At 39.4% G+C, this 19,558-nt stretch overlaps 1 protein-coding gene across 7 annotated transcripts in view; it reads right to left on the reverse strand.

Annotated features, from left to right (window-relative positions):
• The window catches only part of GRIA3 (glutamate ionotropic receptor AMPA type subunit 3), a 156,376-nt gene that overhangs the window by 110,833 nt on the left and 25,985 nt on the right, over positions 1 to 19,558 (reverse strand). For all 7 annotated transcript variants that reach the window (XR_011143383.1, XM_068956620.1, XM_068956616.1 and 4 more), the window contains exon 3: positions 9,911 to 10,150. Coding sequence is in view for 6 of the 7 variants with exons in the window: in XM_068956620.1 (XP_068812721.1) it covers positions 9,911 to 10,150 (240 nt within the window). In the remaining variant the exon portion in view is untranslated. The remainder of the gene's footprint in view (positions 1 to 9,910; positions 10,151 to 19,558) is intronic.

Genomic DNA, 19,558 nt, shown 5'->3' on the forward strand with positions numbered 1-19,558 from the left:
TCCTAGGTGAGAAGGGAAATTCACAAAAACTTAAGAGAGGATGTGTTGTGTAGGAATATGAAAAACTGTTTTTCACCAGTGACCTGGACAGAGACTTCCAATCTGACATTTTGTATACCTCTTAAGTCATAGCTCACTGCGCTTTGAACTCAACAGAAGTATTTCCTTAGATGAAGGTAGATGAAGATCAGATTGTTAACCTGATCACTGCCTCGAATCTTCCATCCAAAAGCAGGATTGGAAACCATTGCTTGCCCCAAACAGGTATTGTTGAGTTTCATTTATTGATGTTTGAGACCATCAAATGGAAATCATTTCAGAAGCACAAAGTGCCTTTAAAAAAGCTCAACTCTGACTCGCCATTCACCCAGCATGCTATGCAGTCCTGTATCAAAAGGAATTCAAACTTCATGGGAAGCCCCTCTTTTCGTAGCAACGAAAGAACATGTCACTGCTTAGCTGAGATGCAAAATGTCTAGGACCCCTCTATCAAAGGAAAAGCTTTGACGGACTGACAAGTTCAGAGTCTCCATTTTACTCCATATTCCTCAAATGCTGGCGAAACGTGTTTGGTGGTTTTACCACTTGCAGCTATTGCAGTCATTTCTATATCATTCCATTAAGCCATAACACCCTGGGCTTGCTCCACAGAAGATCTTCACCTGTGGAAGAGTCTTCATTTACCTGGGTTGAAGATCTACTTATCTCCACTGCAGCATGCTCACAAGCGTGTGAGGTCTGTTGTGGCATCTGTAGTAATTCTACTCCCTCATTCTGAATAAGAAACAACTGTTCCAGAAAATATCATGGGCTGCCAATAACAGCTCTAACTCAGATTAAAAATGAACTTATTTCTAGGTGAAGACAGACACACTGGAAGAGTCAATATAGAATGAAGATCCAATAGAGGGTGATATAATCCACAAACTTGTAAGAATCCTGAAATGCTAACTATTGCCATCGTAACTGCATTAAGGTATAGGAAATCAAAATCTTCTTTTGGAAAAAGACCTCACAATGATAACATGCAGCTCCGCTGAAATACGTATTAAATTTTACATACTAATGCAACATTTCCAATATATTTCTTTTTGATGTGTATTTGAGAATTGCTTCATCTTGAGCTCATTACCTAGTGGTGCTGCTTGCTTGAGACCTGGTCAAGGTACCAAACCCCTTAGGCAGACTGTTAAGCCAGCAAAACTGCTCACTTGCACCCACAGGATCAGCAAGAGTCCCAAGCTAAAGCTAGCCTATCTTGCTCAGAGCACCTGCATACCAAGGACACCAATGGTGTCCTATGGTGTCTGCCTTTAATGCTGCTCTGTATATGTGGATGCAAAATAATAAACTCAAACAAAGTAACTCTTTAAAAGGAGAAAGTTAGATCTATTGGGTGAGTAGGTTAAATTAGATCTGTTTGACAGAAGTTTATCCACATGCTTTGCATACAGGTACTCTTTTCTCCAGCCTTGCTCTCTAGTCTAAAAAGTCCCATCACCTCGCTGAGACCAAGAAATTCCACCTAGTGCCCTCTGGTTCCAAGGAAAAATCTTTCCATCACCTCTGAGGCTCGGCTTTGCATCAAGTCCTTGCCTTTCCTCCATAGCAAAAGGATTACCAACCCCTCTCAGGTGTCCTCCCAGCCTTCCCCTCCCCAGCCTGCTCTTGGAAACTTTCTAGAATCTCATCTTAGTTTCAAGAAACCTGGAAATGTGAGATTCTCACCATTTAAGCCTTGTTGATACATATTTCAAACCAACGGAGAACAAAAGATTCTATTACTTAAATTACTCATACATACAATATATAAATTGTGTCATGGCTATACAAACTGTTGATAAAATATGCATATTCCTAAAAAGATAAATATTTAAATGCATGTATTTACACAAGTCAGACTATAAATGCAGTAACTTCTGGACTTCATCCTTACAGCACGGGTGAGCAGCAATGCTGTTGGTTTTCCTATGTAATACATTCAAGGCCTCAGTTCATGTTCCCGAGAGTTCCATTTGCTTTCTCTAGGACTACCAGAATAATGTACATCCTGCTTCAGGCTTCTAGATATTATTTATCCAAAACTCTTCACATTTTGCCATCTGTATCCCTACATACTCTGATTCATTTTTACAAACAGATTTCACATTAACTGATGTTCTGCCTCTCAGTTGCAACAGGACTCTCACGCAGTGTGACCATGGCTACCACAATACCCTACCACACCGCCGTTACACGTGGACGGAAGAACGAGCGTTACCGTGTCATCACACTGCATGAGCAATACTGGGGCTCTGTTTTACCTTGCTCCAGCGTTTCTGCTTTCCTTCATGAATGGGCTGGCACACATCCCTATTTTCAGGGTCTCCATGAGACAAGATACACATTTGTTGCACACGTGCAGTTACTATGCTTGTTGGAAAACGTTGCTGACAGTAGTGCATGTTCCAGCAGCTCCAAGGGATGCTTAGGCATTTTGCCTGGGCATCTCAACACCAAACTGAACCCCTTGTATATACTCAAAATGTGTAAAGAGGCACAAAGCTGCTCTACAGAACACAGAGATGAATTCTGGATGCTCTTGGTGTTTAGCCGCATCTTAGCCGTGCCAATATGACATATCCTATGCTGGATGACTTTCAAAGTTGATTCACTCCTCTTGTTCATAGGCTAGAAAAAAGGTTTAAGTAATTATCAGGGGTTAGCTAAATAAATAGCAGCTAATGGGAAAAATCAGGAGAAAACTGCTTAAGGCTCTCAGTCCATCCAAAAACCAGCCAGCATCCATTCTCCTGCAGAGGGTCTCAAATGTTTGTTTGGGGAAGCATCAGTTGAGAGAGCTTTCTTATGTATCTGTCTACCAAGAGACCAAGATAAAGGCGTCTGTGTGAGACTTTACAGATTTTGGAGGAAATAAATGAAGGATGATTATCAAAAGCTAGATTTAACTGTTCAGCCTCAGATCATTCCCTAACACATTTAGGCAGTAAAGTCAAAGAGTAAAGAAATTCTGGAATATTTCAGTTAAGATTCTGGCATGTTTCCTGAATGGTGTCTTAGTTCATACACTACACTGCTGAAAGCAGTGAAGCAATGCGCCCTAAGTAAGAATGTCAAAATCTGCCTCTTTGTCAGGGTAAATTACTTATATTTCATACAAACATTGCTAAGCAGTATCTATGACTTTCTATTCAATATAAATACAAATTCCAGGCACTATAAGATGGTAAAATCACTCATTCCTAAAAGGCTGATAGTGAAAGAAACGCATCATTTTCTTATTGCATATAACTGTGGAATGTGATTGTTCCTTAAAATCTAAATAAAGGACTTTCTACCATAAGGATGTTAACACTGTATGTGTTCTTCATCGTAACAGAGCTTGAAAACTTGAGCATGTATCACTTCCTTTCAAGGAAAACCATGTAAAAGATGAAACGCTTTGTGGCCATCCTGCACGTTGCCTTTTACTGAGATCACGACTTTTTAGCAAATTTCTGGATAGCAGTTATTAGGGCACATGATTCCCCAAACGTACAGACATTGTGACGTCTGTTTCTCTAATATGGAGGTCCAGCCTCAGCTCTGGAGCTCCTGCTAGCTTCACTTCCTACTGTGCATTTCCCAGTGTAGAAAGAAATGGGAAAAGAGAACAAGACAACTCATCTACATAGCTACCTAGATGCTAGCAACTGATATTGTCTACATGTCATGCACATGATCCTGGGCTGCTGTCCAAAACACTCCAGCCAGAGAGCCAAAAACCTCAAAAGGACCAAAGTTAGCAGTAACTCTTCCTTGTTTTGTCACCTTCAGTGTTTTACAGGTTTCCAAACACGCTTTGCATGTTCCATTTTCTTCTCCACAGACTAACATTTACAGAAGATAACATCAAGATTTTAAATCCTTTCATAATTTTGAAAGTGTAAGCAAAACACATTGCATCAACTGTACAGATGTAGGAAAATTGACAAGAACGAAAGAGGCATAAACATACTTCCAAACAAGAAGTATCATTCTAAAATAGAAAGATCCCAGGTTTAATTCTGAGAAGATTATGTTAGAGCCATGCCAGGGCTGTAAATCCTCTTCTCCTCAGGTAACGGATTCAGACCAGTTCTTCAGCTGGAAGAATAAACTCCCATGCTCTGAAGAATAAACATGATAATGGTCAGCTCTGCTACTGATTCCTTTGATTCCTTTGACTGCTCAGCAGGTACAGAATTTGAGGTTTCCTAAAGCTGCTGCAGCTGCTATCACCATTTTCATTTTCCCCTATTACTGGAGAATGATTATCATAAGAAAATGGAAGTACTCGACATGCAGAAAGACAATACAGAGTTCAACAAGTTAGCTGTGTGGTAAGAGGTCCTTTGCACCTGTCTGCTGATAGATGGTGCTTGTAAACAGGAGTTCACTCTGTGCTGGATTACCTTTCTTATTGTTATTTTAAGCAGAGTCCACGTACCAAAGTTGCACCACAATCCGACGATTAAAAATCTCTGGCAATCGGATTCCACAGAAATTAATCTTACCCAACACGTTTTGCAAAAAATATTATGTTCTACGTTTCGGTATTTTTCAATGCAACTATATTTCATCAAAAAAAAATTCCATCACACTAATACGTGCAAGATTTAATAAGCCTGGTTCTATAAGCCTCTTCTTTTATCAGCTCAGATCTCTCCTCCTCTGTACAGAAGCGACTTGTCCTTTGATAGCAATAGATAACTAACCTTACTCTGTAAATGCAGTACTAAATAGAAGAGTTTTTCAACAGAAGCAGTGACTAAGAGCTCATTGTCAGGTCCAGAACCCCATTTAAGACAACTCAAGGCCCTAGGCATGATCTTCGAGGAGCCTAGAGTTGCGCCTCTTTTTATTTTTTATTTCATTTTTTCACTGTGGCACTTTATCTGGCATTTATTTATGCAATAGGGTACCAGAAGGTTTCATAGTTAAGAGGAATGAGACAGATCATATTTTCTGGAGCTGTGTTTTCAGGCTTTCCGCATACTCATCCATCAGTTATGTTCATGTCATATTTTTTGTCTCTGTGGCAGTAGAGTTAGAGATGTATTTGCTTTCTAAAATGGAAGGAGGTATTTTGAATTCTCCTTCGCCATAGAACTTGGGGCTTCAGATAAGCACTACTGTGCCTCAGCCTTCACTTAGCCCAGTGCTAAGCAATTAAAATAAATTAGCCAATGATGATCCCTATTTACCAAAGTTTTTTTGGATTTTAGGTTTCCTTAGATATTTACTGACATTAACAACTTAATAGACTGAATCAAAACCAGAGGACACACGAAATTCAGAACTAGAGTACTCGAGTGCAAGGCAATGATATGACTCTACACCCTCTATCAGGACTGTGGTCCCATCACATAAGTAGGCTTTATGCACACAAAAAAAGTCCATCTCCTGTCCTATGAGGCTGATATTCTAAGAAGGCTAGTATCATCTGAACAAGAGGAAGAGGACTTGATGCACACAAATTGAGACCACTTGACATGATTTTTAATGATCTGCACAGTAGAAATCAATGTCTTTGTGCACAGCAGGCATGAATTGTCAAAATAACTTAGGTCAAAATGCCTGTGTTGTAGTGACAGATGGAAAGAAAAACTGTACAAAATGGTGTTTCTCAGGGAAAAATAAACTGAAATGTTAGTTAGGAAACATTCTGGAAATTTAAACTAAACAAAAGCTCCAGTATTGCAATCCACCATACTATTCTCATAATTAAATGATGATTTATAATTAAATGAAGCTGTCACAAGACAGCAAGTTGACTATGAAAATCACAGGCCTATCTCTCTGTACGTTTGTATGAGTGTTACTCTGGCCCACTGACTTCAGTGGAATAACTTCCGATTCACAGTAGGGTAAAGCAAGAGGAGAAATAGACCTGAGGACTGGTAATAAACTTGAGGTTTTTGATGAAACACAATCCTCAGTATGAGATGCAAAAGGTGACTTTCCTGACAAGTGCAACCCAAAGTCTTAATAGCTTTCTGTATGTAACCCTATCATCATTTCATCCTGACATAATCTTAATTAGTCTTAGTTCTACCGCAGAGAAGCCTACTGAGGCAGCTAGCATCATATCATTAATCAGATATTTTGCATGCATCACAGCAACCAATAGTGTCAACTTACTGATCTAAGTTTATATTAACAGAAACCAACCCCAACTTTCCCTTTCACATGAACTAAAGCATGTGGCATGGAATGAACGTATATGACTATTTCTTCTATGCACTGCTTACTGTCCTTTCTCCCTTTAACAGTTGTTTCCTAAGGCATCATTACTCTCTGCAAAGTATAATTCATTTTCTCTTCTGTTACTGTAGGAAGAAAGTGCCACTTGGTATTTCTTTTAAATTTCATTTTTCTTCACAGAAGAGTAAGTCCAGCCACTGAAAAGAGCTATGACGGGATATCGTTCTTGCTGCTGGAATTCTGAAACCTCACATTTCCCTGCCTCCCCCTCCCTTCCCTTTTTTGTGCAGTAAAAGCAAAATCCCTGTTTTTAAGGCTCTGAATTTTGCACCTGCACATAAACGCACATTTGAGAGTGCACTCTATAACATATAGTCAGTCATCTCATAGCAACAGAAAATAACATACTTAAAATCATAAACATATACAACACGTGCATACTAACTCACTGGATTAAAAGCTTCACCATTTATCTATGTAATTGTAGATCTTAACTTTATTCTGTTGTTTGAGATTTACCTTCGTCTTCACTGCAGGAGCCAAGCATCACAGTATTGTGCCTAGTGTCACCAAGGGGGAAACCATATGATTATGCAGCTTGATGTGGGGGATGACACACCACTGCTTAGGGAAAGCAATTTTACGAAGAAGCTGATTCTCCTAAACTAATCTTGAAAGAGTTCAGTAAACAGTATAAAATCACAAGAAGGTTTATCAGTTTTGTGTGGCATCTGTAATACGCTGCGGTATTTATTAACAGTAAACGTAACATTTAAAACATGGCAGTGCCTTCCTTTGGCAGAACACTGTAAAACTACTTGCAAGAACGCTTTATCCCTTAACTAATATTTACCATAAGAAACAGTAGCCTAATGTTTTGCAATTTCTCACGGATAGTCTCATTCTGGGAACAAGCTAGTGAGACAACAATCTTCATAGAAAAGCAGTACTTAAATGATAGCTTATTTCAGAAACTGACAGTAAACTGCTGTTGAGTACCTAAGCAGTTTACGTACCTAAGATTGGAATTATTAAAAATTCTGACAGCACGAGTGTTCTCATTTCCAGTGGTGCCTCAGCACAGAAACATGTAGACCCTTATTCACCATCTGACACAAGAAGTCATTCACCATTACTACTGTTCAAGCTCTTGAGATGTTTTTGTATCTGAAGGCCTATCACAACAGATTAAGCAGGCTACTGGAACTGCCAAATAGTTCAGGTGCTGTCAACCGTGATTACTGCTCATCAAACAAAAACATATAACGTCTATTTCTCAGTACCTAATGCCCTGCCTCTCCCTCACATATGCATCATCTTAATTTATTTAATGCTGGGAAAAATACAGCAATTATAATTTTGAAAAGACTGCTAGCAAGTTTGTTTTAACGGGACTAAACCAGCAGGAATAGAACATAAGTAATTGTTCATTTTTGTTCTTGTTTCAGAAGATGGCAAATATGTTATCAAACAGCAGCAGTGAAGACATACGTAAAGAAAGGAAAGAGAGGACGTGGGCAAGTGCATCTCAACATATTTTTGTTAGAAACAACTCAAGCATTACATCAAGTTAACTATGCGCACTGATGCCTCTTCCATCCCATAGACACGGTTGTCCTTCATCTTAGAACCCTGAACTACCTTTTATAATTCTACAGATGCCCCATGCTGTCATCTAATTCAGATTCCCCACTGTTTGATACACTTGGTCTCAACGTCAGACATAACACATGGCTAGCATAATTTCCATGCTGGCCACAGTAGATTCACAACATGATTTTGATTAAGTAATTGTAAGTTGGATGTGAATGGGAAGCAAAGACTACGGACAAGATGAGGGGCAGAGAGCCACAAAGGTAGAGTCAGATTCCTGAGGCTGGTTTCATTAGGAAAATCTGCATTTTAACCTGTGATGAAAATCTCAGTATGAATAAGGCAAAACGAAGCCTACACAACCTAAACTCTTCCAAAGAGCTTAGTCATCCTAATCAGCTCATGATTAGGCTCTTGTCTACCTAAAGATTATACGCACTGAGAACCAGAGAGTAATTCAGGTTTGAGGGGACTTCAGGACTTCTGCTAACATCTCTGTTAATCTGCTAGTCACAGTATGTAGACCAGTTCTAGAGAAACTCCCACTGTTTTTGAAGATTTCTCCAAACGGAAGTGTCCTACTAGACACAATCTTAGTACTAGACACAATCTTACATGACTGATGCATCTCTTCCTGAGGCAAACTTTATTAGCCTTACAAATGCTAAGTTCCATCAGTCCTGGAAAATATAACATCTTATCATATGCTGTAAGTTTATCACATTCGGTCACATCAAACCTTCCTTATTCAGGCAAAGGGCATATTCATAGGAGCTTTCACTTAAAAATGGACTAAATTAGAAACATGGATGTTTGGATAGCAGATTTAAAAGACTGAGAAACTAATGGCATTTTTAATTTCTCCAACTTTTCTATTTGATTTCATAGCTAGTGTTTTTCAACACTAGCAATATTCAGCATTTCCAGATCATTAAAAAAACCACTAAACTCTTAGCATTCACCTAGTACCAGTCTAAAACTACTTTTAACATACTGTATGTCCTTATTTGAAGGATATTAATAATCTTTGGTGTGAAAAGCACAGATACTGTGATCGTGACTGAAGACTTGATCTTTATCAGTACGTAGCAGCCTAAGGCATCAGAACTTTGTCATGGGAGCAGGGAACGGAATCAGAGCTTCTTTGGCTCTATCCAGACTCCTTCGACCTAAAGAAGGCCTAAGAACCCCAGGAATTGTTAATCGTCAAGCTGGCTAAATATATGGGAGGGAGGGCAGTGGCACGTCTACTGGGTGCAATAAAATGCTACCCAGGTAAAATCTCTAACCAAGAAAATTCAGTATACTCAGAGCAGCTGGCAACAGCTGCTCCAGAAAAATACTCAAGATTCTTCACAGAAAATAGCTGCTGCTGCTTAGATCTCTCTGACAGGATTTGCTCCTTCTGGTGATCCTTCATAGTTAACAACTGGCTTAAGTGTGGAAACATTGGTTGTATTACATTTTTAATACATTTCCATTTTGTAGAAGGCATCTCTCTCTTTCTTGTCATGTATCTAGATGACCAGCTCATCTCCAGATAGCCATGTGACATATCTGGAGCATCTTTTCTCCAGAAGAGCCCTAAAGCTTTTTAGGCATTACATTCTTAGACTACTATTGATGCCTAGTCATTTCTAGAGCATGCCTTAACATGGACTGTCTTTGTCCAGTGACAGGAGAAACACACGTTTGTGTGAAGTGGTATGGAATTTGCAGTGTCGCGCACAGCGGAAGGTCTTGCTTAACAGCCTACTTCATGGCGCTGACTTTTTCTATTTTGCAAGCACTCAGAAGCCTTGCAAAGTGCTGAGTCTGTGGTTCCATGGAAACAAGATATTCAAAACTGAACGCTTACGACTGCTAACGCTGTCCTCCAAACAATCTCTTTACAGATGACCATTAATAGGAAGACGCCCTGTTTTCACTTGTCCCTTCATTTCTATTCCTTCAGAATAAGCTTGTTTTCTAGGACAATCAGAATGTGCAACCTGCATCCAGAAACAACTTAGGACGTGCCACACATACTGATTCTGGTAACACTTGCAGCAAGCTATGAAATAGAAAAATCACTTAAAGCAATGGTGCTTACCCCGTTCTGTGTCATAGAGGTACACAAACTTTTCCCATTTATAGTGAGTCAAGAGACTCAAGATGGCTCCTTTTAATGCTGGCCGCATCTGGATGACAAACTGCACATCTGCATCTGTTGGGAAGCTGGGTGTGACAAAGGATGTGTGAAGGGCCCCACAAAATGACGTCAGTGTGTTCATTGACATCTGGTCATAGAATCCAAAGATGGCATAAACTCCTCTGGAAAACTGTGAACAGACTAACAGAGAAAGACAGGGGTGTTATAACCTGGAGTATACTGAATACAAAATAAATTTTCAAAGTATATTTGAAGTAAGCTTTCTAAGCAATCATGAGATTATTTTCTTACGCTATTGTAGATGGAATGAAATTGTGAGACATCATATAGTGCCTTCAGTGTAGCTGTGAATTGTACCAAATTTCTGTCATACTTAAACTGGGCTGAGCACACTTCTGATTGCAATTTGTCCTGCTGTACCGTTACAATCCACTAATCGCTCCATATTTTTTAAAGACAGTGGATTACATTGCTCTTCTGTAAAATATCATCTTTCCCTTGAGTAGCACGGCACACTGAGAGCTCTGTTAGCAGCTACACAGCAAATATCAGTCACCTAAAAGTCAAAATGTTACAACGTAGTTTTTCCTGGTATTCCTTCTTGATTCAGCTTTGATTCAAAGCAACCTAGATATTTTACTCCTTTGGAGTCTGCTACTTTGAAATCTGTGTGTGAAACCTGAGTGTAGTATTTCTCCGTGAGACATTATCATGGTTTCTTAACAGAGTGTTAAAATCTTCAGAACCAATTTGGAAAGCATATGACTCATTAATGACAGCACAAATGAGGAACAAGCATTCCTTCACAGGACAGATGTTTGTATCCTTTAACCTGGAGGTCCTCAGTCATCACCACTAACCATTCTGGTGTCCTGAGGAATTCATCTAATACTGGAAAATAATCGAAATGGACTCAAAGGTGGTTTGCTTCACATGTACCGTGACCGCTGCATGTGAAACAGTGGCTGTTTTTGAAAAAAGTGAAAATATTTCAATTTAGAAATGCAGTTTAACTTCACGGCAGCTGCAGGGAAAACACGTTTTGTTCTTCAACTCTGTAGGAACAGAGGTGAGCCTGGGTTCTTCTCATGGAGAGAAATGGCATCCTGCCGTTTCCTTTGCAAAGGAGCCTCCTGCGAGACGCTGGGGCCCTGCTCCATAACGAAGGCTGTGGTCGTTACACAACTGAAGTAACGTATAGCACAGCAGCACTTCTAAATCAAAACGTTTCTGGATGGAGATGAGCAAGTCCCATTTGTAATAAAAAACAACAAGTTTCCAAGGAAAATCATCATTCAACCTAAAAAGTTCACTTGTCAAGAACGGGATTTAGCAAAGAAATTTTCAGTGAGCCCCACTGACTGCCTTTGCCAAAAAGCTGCCTATTTAACTTTGCAAAAAGCAGGGGGAAGCAATTACCCATAAAGAAGACATGACTTCTACACAGAAACATACAGAATCATTTTCAAAAGTACCACCATGAAACGTTTCCTACCATAAATGCTACCATTCAGAATCACTAAAGCCTGTTAAAGTAATTTTCAAAAGGATTCTCCACAATACCAGCTCATTGACACAGCATCATGGATAACACCTCAAACGGCTACTCAGGTGTGAAAATTCGATTTTCTTCCTGGAGATCCAGATGCAAAAATAGAAATGCTATTAAGGATTTTTACTTCTTTATTTATTTATTTAAGTTTTTAAGCCACTGTAACAGGATATGAGCAGAAGTGGATACCAGCATCAAATACCAGCTGGAGTAGATAGAAGAGAGATGCACACAAGGCACAAAGAGGGAATAGGAAGTACCAATTTCTGAAAGAAAAGTTTGCTAAAGTTCTCAACAACAGTTTAAAAAAAAAAAAAGATATAAAATAAGCCATAATACAGCAAGGATTTATTCCCTGAGGCATGACTGAGGAATTAAATACAGTGTTTCAAAAGGCATTTTGTTAAACTGTACACCAGCAGGATATAAAGTGGAAAAGCTACCATAAAAATTACCTGCTGAAGGAACAAATAAAAGGCACTAACTTACAGTTGAAAAGAAGGGGGGAAAAAAAGACTACAGTAGAAAGCCTGGTCATCTTCAAATCATTTCAATGGCGTAAACCCCTCTACTTCTATGGGAATATCCAGTGAAGTGGGACTAGTTCCTTGCAGAAGCTGGGTGGCCTCAGGCACACTGAGTAAGCGTCTCACAAATCAGTCTCCTTTTACATATTTATTAATGGCCTGTTTTAGTAGTTTGCTAGTTTTTTTTATGTGGATTCTGTATTGTGGAGAAAGCAGAGAGACCGTATTCCAGGAAACACTAGGAAATATCCCTTTCTGGAATGCAAACTAAATATACTCCCAAAGTCTCCTGACCCCAAAAATCCAGTGCATGTCAGATGCCCTTGGATTCACCTGTTCTTTCATAGCATGCATACAGCTCAGGAATAATTTAAACTGCGATGCCACTGAAATCCCAAAAAGTTACAGGAGCTCAGTATCAGAAAAAAAAGATTCACAGGGGTTCTCAGAAAGCCTACCGTGGTATCTAAGTGCAAGAATATAATAAACAAAACAGATTTGCCTCTTATTAGGACTCCTAGTTTCTACATCACATAGGGTCACTGGAGAGAACCAGGGTGACGCCAAAAATGGGTTAAGCAACATCGACTGGCTCAGCTTGGACCAGCTCCTCTGCACTGTGCCAGGGGCCAGCTGAGACCCACTCCAGCTCGCATTCTCCCTTCTTAAGTATTTGGCACCTATGCCTGATATAGGCACCGTGGTCAACAGTTTCAAAATGGTTCCAGCTCTTAGTTCCTTGGACAAAGTTCTGTCTTGCACAACTGCTTTAAAACACTCATATTTTTATAGCAGCCTGTTCTCCTCTATGCAAAGGGCCTGTTCTCTATTTGTGAGTAAACTGAGAATGAAACCAGAGTCTGAATAGTCTGACAGTGCAGAAGAGTCTTTGCCAAACAGTATCCAATAACCAGCAAGGAGCTATTGCTCACATGGCCCACTCTAGTGCAGGTGACACTACTTCTGATTTGGCCTTTCAGATACTTGCAACTGTTTTTCCTAAAAGCTTTTGGAGCATTATCAATATCTTCTAATGAGAGTACCCCCTGCCCAATCTTATTTCCCCTGGTTCATGTCCGTATTTACCACGGCTCTTTAGGTATTTAACACTTTACAGACTATCTGTCTTCAGTGCCAGCACTGCTTTTGAATATGCGCATCTCTTGAGCACGCTTCTTTTGTTACAGCTTAGGCTTCTTGACTAAACTGTTCTGAATGCACTGTAGGGTGCCAGTTTGATTTTACTGGACTATTTAAATGACAAGTAAACCTTTGTTTTTATAAGGGGAAGATAAAAAGCTTACTATCTTGGCCCTCAATGTTCAATTACATCTTTGAACTTACCGTTTTGTTATGGTTCTGCAGCATCAGGTATTTTGTTTGCTCTGTGATCTAATCACCTATGTAATCAGATGGGCCTACTGAATGTTCATGAACCCATGGGCATATTTTTCCTTGTTTTCCAAAAGCCAAACACATCATTACATTCATTTTAATTAAATTACCAATTTAATATCATTGAGCCATAAGTCAAGTTAAAAAAAAAAAAAAAACACAGGTGTAATGGCTATCTAAACTCTAGCTTCAAGCTCTTTATACAAACTACTACTTATTTACAATCAGAAAAATCTCCATGTTTGAGTAAGAATTTTAGTATTTTTTCTTAACAATTGTTTTATGTTTGTTTTTCTCTATTTGAAAATGCAGACGGTCAAACAGGCACTCTGGCTGTTAAAGAAGCAATTCTGACAAATCCTGATGCAGCCTCAAAAAAGGAATTTTTTTCCCCTGGACTACGTCTTTAAGAAACTGTTCTCAACTACAGTTATTGTTTCTAACACGGGACATGTGTCCGTTTCTAGGGACGGCACACAACCAGGTTGCTCTATTACCTGATCAGAAGATGACGTAACCTGCATAAGAGAGGGACAGAGGTACTGAGTAACCATTACACAAATGGGGATGATGATAAACCATTATTTTGACATTAGGAGAAATGTAGATCCAACTTAATGGATGGAGAGTTGAGCACGGGCCTGCTTTCAGTTTAAGTTTGCTGCCACATGCCATCATTTTCGGGAGAGGCCTGTGAATCCGTAAGCAAGCCACGAGCAATAAGGAGCGTTATGGTCACAAGAGACGGAAGTGTTTCCTGTCGAGGGAAGAAAATACTTAGGGCCACAGGCTGATAACAGTGGTAAACAGACTTTGCTAAAAAACCCATATGCAAATAAATAGAAATCTCTGCTTCTGCAGTGACTGGCAGCTCAACCATCCTAAACGCGAGCGTAACAGAACGAAACGCTGACTTCTGCTTTCCCAGCAACTCCCTCTCCCTCCGGTCACATCGGCCCACCACAAAAACGTGCCAAGATTAACCAGATGTGATTTTTTTTTTTTTTCCTTCACTCAGATCCCAGGATGGCTTCAGGGCAAAAATCTCAAAAAGATGCCTCATTTCACACAAGTTAGTGAATGTTTTGTATCTTTTTAAATTTTATTTTTGCTTTCTAACACTATTTAGTTCTTCTGCCGTCTAGTGACTGTGAGTGTTCCTGACACAGCAAGGTTGTATAGGCTCTGACATTTCTACTGTGTGTTGGCCAGAAGCTAAAGTCAAATCTCTGGCACTGAAAAAAAAAAAAAAACCTCCAGTTCTAGTGCAAACAATGGAAGTATTACTAGGAACATTGTAAGTAGGTTTGGATCTTGCTTGCTTGAAGAAAAGGTGGGGAACATCAACAAAAGGATTATGTCAATGAATGGATTTTAAAATACCATTTCCACTGAATGATGTTATTAGTGACCGACATTTCAACATCACACAGGATGCTTACAAACGTGGTGCGCGGCACACTTCTGCCCAGGAGAGTACCAGCCGAGCAGGTCTGGAACCGGGAGCTGGAGGTTACAAGACATTATTTCTTCCCCATTACTGTTTCTGGGGGGAAGTCATTTCCCCTTTGTTCATATCAGCTTTTTTTTTTTTTTTTTTTTTTAATAAAATAGGTCTGACAAAAACCAACCTGTGTCAAAGGGGCACTGTAAGGCCTGCTTTATTGATAATTACTCGGCTCTTTGGAATGAAGCTCTCAGTAGGAGTATAGTCACAACTGACACCGCTGTGGGCTGCCTACACCAGCTCCTTAGTTTTGTGTTTCTGTGCTTCCCTTAATTGTGGAATAATTTTATTCTCTCCACTTTCCTCTGCCAAGTGCCTTGGATGCCACACAAGGCTCCTTGCCAGCCTCTGCTAGTGGACTAATGGGACTACTCTGTAACAGAATAATACACAGCATATCTCAGAGCACGGGCTTGCTGCTTTCCTCTGTCTGAGGCTCCATCCTATGACTTCCTCGCTGCAATAATACACAGGTTATCATTAACTCTGCTTACATACAGTGAGCGCACAGGCTCTCAGAGAGGCTGACAATGCCTCCATTGCTTTCTTTCCCTTTAATTTTAAAACATTGAATGAAAAGGCACCCTCTCTTGACCTTGAGCCCTGAAGAGATCAACACAGCAGTGCCCAGGAATGTAGGACAAGATCCTTTGGGGGCAATCTGCTCTGGGCTATCAGACTCGACAATTTGCTTTCAAGACAAACTTGCCACATTAACAACTGAAACGGAGACGAACTGCAGCTGTCTATAGCCAATAAAATTAGTTTTCACAGTTAAATTGCTAAAACGCTAAGTTCTGCCAAGAAGAAAAGATTCCACTTTGTTGTTTAACATTCAGGTGACAAAAGTAGTATTTCTGAAAACATCAGTTTTTGAAATAGTTAATATTCATGGGGGATGGGAGTGAACCAAGGAAGTTACAGCATGGAATCAGATCCACCTCCTCCTAGGATACTGGCCATAACATCACTTCTCATTCTACCTAACAAGGGATGTGACCTTACAACATAAACAAAAACAAAAAAAAAAACCCAACTCACAGCAGAGAACAAACCAAAAGTATGACCTACAGTTGTTACTTCATTTAAGGCAAAAGACTTTTCAGAGTGATGTATTTCTTTTCATAAAAGAGAAAAACTCCTCAGACTTGCTATGTTCTACCTAGTGCCTTCTTCATATAATTACATATTCTTTAGTTTGCATTTCTTTGTAGAAAGCTGCTAAGACAAAAATTCGCATGTTCAGGCACCTGCTTTGGGGGAAAAGCTTATTATTAAATTGCAAACAAAAGGCATGAGGATTAATCCATTTATATTTTAAACCCTTTATTGCAAGCAATCCAAAACAAATGCCCAGATCCAAGTGTCCCCAAACATTCTCTGGTCAAAAGCGCATTCTAGATCAACTGTGTCACGCCACCCCAATTCCAGCCCAATAGCACAGTCTAAAGTGACAGTTTATCTTTTATTCATTTTTCAGGACCGCTTTGGAACCTTGATCGCAATTACAGCTCCTGGGTGCTGTGCAAATACATTACCACAGCCCTGGTTTGTATCAATATGACCAGTTATTTATGACATACATGACTCCACTCATTACATTTTATACATTTTGGCCTTCATATATATTACTATAGTCAAATAAAAACCTAACAACGTACATGAATTTGCTGCATGCTGGATCCGTTCTTCACACTGATTGAAACATTTGCGAGAATTTTATGAGAGTATGAAAAATGCCAGCTTGCAAGCAATAAAAATAGGCCACTTAGACTGTAACAGTGCTAGTAGGAACACTAACAGTGAGAAGTTTCATGCATATCATGATGCCAATAGGGGCCTGTCAAGAGCTATAATGACTGCTCTTCAGAAGGAAGAGCATGGCTGAGGTTGGACCCCCTTAGGAAGGCTGAAGAAAGGCACAGATTCCAGAAAGCACACTCAGAGGAAAGGGAACTTAAATGCACACTGGTCTGATGTATTTTCCCATTAGCATAATTTTAGCAAGTAAAAGGTAAACCTACACCATAACTCTTCTGCCCAAACTTATCCGTTTGACTTGCATGCAAATAAAAGCTTCGGTATTTTAAAAATTTAACTAACATTTAAATGTCCTTGTCATAACAAGGAAATCCTTGAATACCATGTTATCAGACAGACAGAAATTTAGGCTCAGTACCGCCATTACTGTCCTGAGAAAGGCAAAGCTAACAGTGTGCTTAGCTTTCTGAAAGGCATTCTTCACCTAGCCAGAGTACACCGCAGGTAACCAGAGCAGCTTGGAATATACTATGTTACTTTTGCTGCTTTTGCTCGGTAGTTTACTGTCCAGTTCCTAAGCTGCCTACAGAGGTAAGATTAGGCAGCGTCGGAGCCATTATGCTACCTGTTTTCAGGTTACTGAACACAAAGCTAAAAATTGTGTAGAAACTTGAAGAAATTCCAGCACAAAGTGAGCATCTTGCCCTACAAACTTACCAAATTTTCATAAGTGTTTCACTTTTCATAAAATTTTCATCTGACACTCAGAAATCTCCATATTTACAACATACTTAGGATGCTTGAAGAAATCAAGTAGTCAGTTTGTTCAGTATCCAAAAAAAATATTGGTCCATTATCAGTATGTCCAAATTACAAAAACGTTTTATACTATCAGTATTCCGGGATCACTATTATATATTGATCTTTAAAACGTCCAGGATTCAAAGTTCTCAGAACACTTCTTTTGAAAGAACATTAAACAGATTACCATGGCTGAATTTGAAGGATAATCTAATGGAGTTTGAGGAAACCAAAATAGAGGTTTAAAGCTTTAAATGGATTAAAGGTAAGAGGAGATATAGATGTGCCAGAAAAATTAATTAATTTTTTGGAGAATGATTTCAAAAATGAATTAAGTATTTGAGGTCTATACTGAAATACATGCTAATCAGAATACTACAGTAGCTCGCTTAGACAAATTTTCTTTCCTATTACGTATCGGGTAGTACCTACTCTGCCAGTTAACTGTACCGTGCCTTTACGAGATGCAGTTCAAGCTCTGAGATGAGGCACCACAAAGTCTAATCCACAATATTCAAATTTTCTGTTCTATCATTTTAAACCCATCCAGACAATGCATGATATTCTACTGTTAACAGTCCACTTCCCCTCCCCCTCTCACCTCTTCTACAAGCTGCTCACAAGACTTCTTCAAAACTAGGAGTAAGGAGAAGAGATCAAACAAACACCAAGCAGTTCAAAACAAAAGGCCCTTAGAAAGGATTCTTTGCAACTCCACCGGAGGGCCCAGCTTTAACTGTTGAGGATTTGTGTTCTTTGTGAACTCTTTCCCTTGCTGCCTGTGCTGGTCCTGGCACCAAAGGAGGTATCCGTAGGAGAAGTGACAAGACCTTTTTCACTTTGGCCGTTAAACTCACTGCTACAGAGAAATGGAAAAGCACTGGGCATCCGCCTGATTTCCATGCAAACAACGTTTGATGAAGAGCTGTTTCTGCCCCGTTCCTCCAGGACCGTGCCTTGCCAACAACACAGCATCACGTGTAATGCCAAGATTCTGCTCCTAACATTCAGCCCCACACTCTGAGATGCTTAGGGGTCAGGCACTGACCTCAAATTTAAGGAGACTTAACACATGGATGTGTCGCAGTTCATTGAGCTTTCGACCTTTAAGAAAAGGCCTGGTCTATCGCATACACAGAACCACTCACTCCATTCTCCCTAAAGCATGGGAGATAAACTACCACCCGTTGGAGGAAGCCACAAGGACCTGGGAAAGGTCTTCCCTAACAGAATCTGAACATATTCACAGTAAATAACGATCATTTGTATTCTCCACTTCTGAGACTCCAGTTCATGCTGTATGACTAATGTCTGCAGAAACATAATATGCATGCAATACAAATATATAACACATACTTGAGCTAAATAACTCGTTTCTGTTTGTTGCACTATTTGAAGTGTCTTACTTTTCAAACTAAGATGTTATGCCAGCATGCGATGATTACTACTTCGGACTGTAACGATTTCCTCTTAGTTTCTAAAGTAATTTTTCTAAAAAATGTTGGTAAGAGGAAAAATATGAAATAGTCTTTTTCCTTCAAAAGTTACAGTAATAAAATACAAGGAAATTTAGTACCAATTTATTTACAGGCAGCCAATATACTCTACTAATATGCATATTCTAATAAATACATAGTAACATTTAATTGCTCAACATAAAATCGTGAATGTTTCTATGATTTTATTCAAAGTAATAAAAGCTTCACAAGACATTAAACGCACTGCTGCGGAGCAAAAGTACACGCTCGGAAAACTGTTTCTCCTGTGAACTAGGCAAGACTTGACATGTCAGGGAGTATCCAAGTAACTATTGTTACCATATTCAGAGATGAGTATTTATATTACATATTTGGTCAATACCTCAACCAAAAATCTGAGGAAGTAGTAAGCGTTTTGTGGTATAAAGAGAAATAAAAATCACAACTATCAGAAAATGGTAGACATTGTGCAACACCCTCAATCTGGCAAATGTCAGGCTCAGTTCCACAAAGCGTAACACTCAAACGCAACGCTTTGCCTTGTAACTGTGAAGCTACTATATATGA

This window comes from Struthio camelus, chromosome 11, assembly GCF_040807025.1.
Source record: "Struthio camelus isolate bStrCam1 chromosome 11, bStrCam1.hap1, whole genome shotgun sequence".
NCBI lineage: Eukaryota > Metazoa > Chordata > Aves > Struthioniformes > Struthionidae > Struthio > Struthio camelus.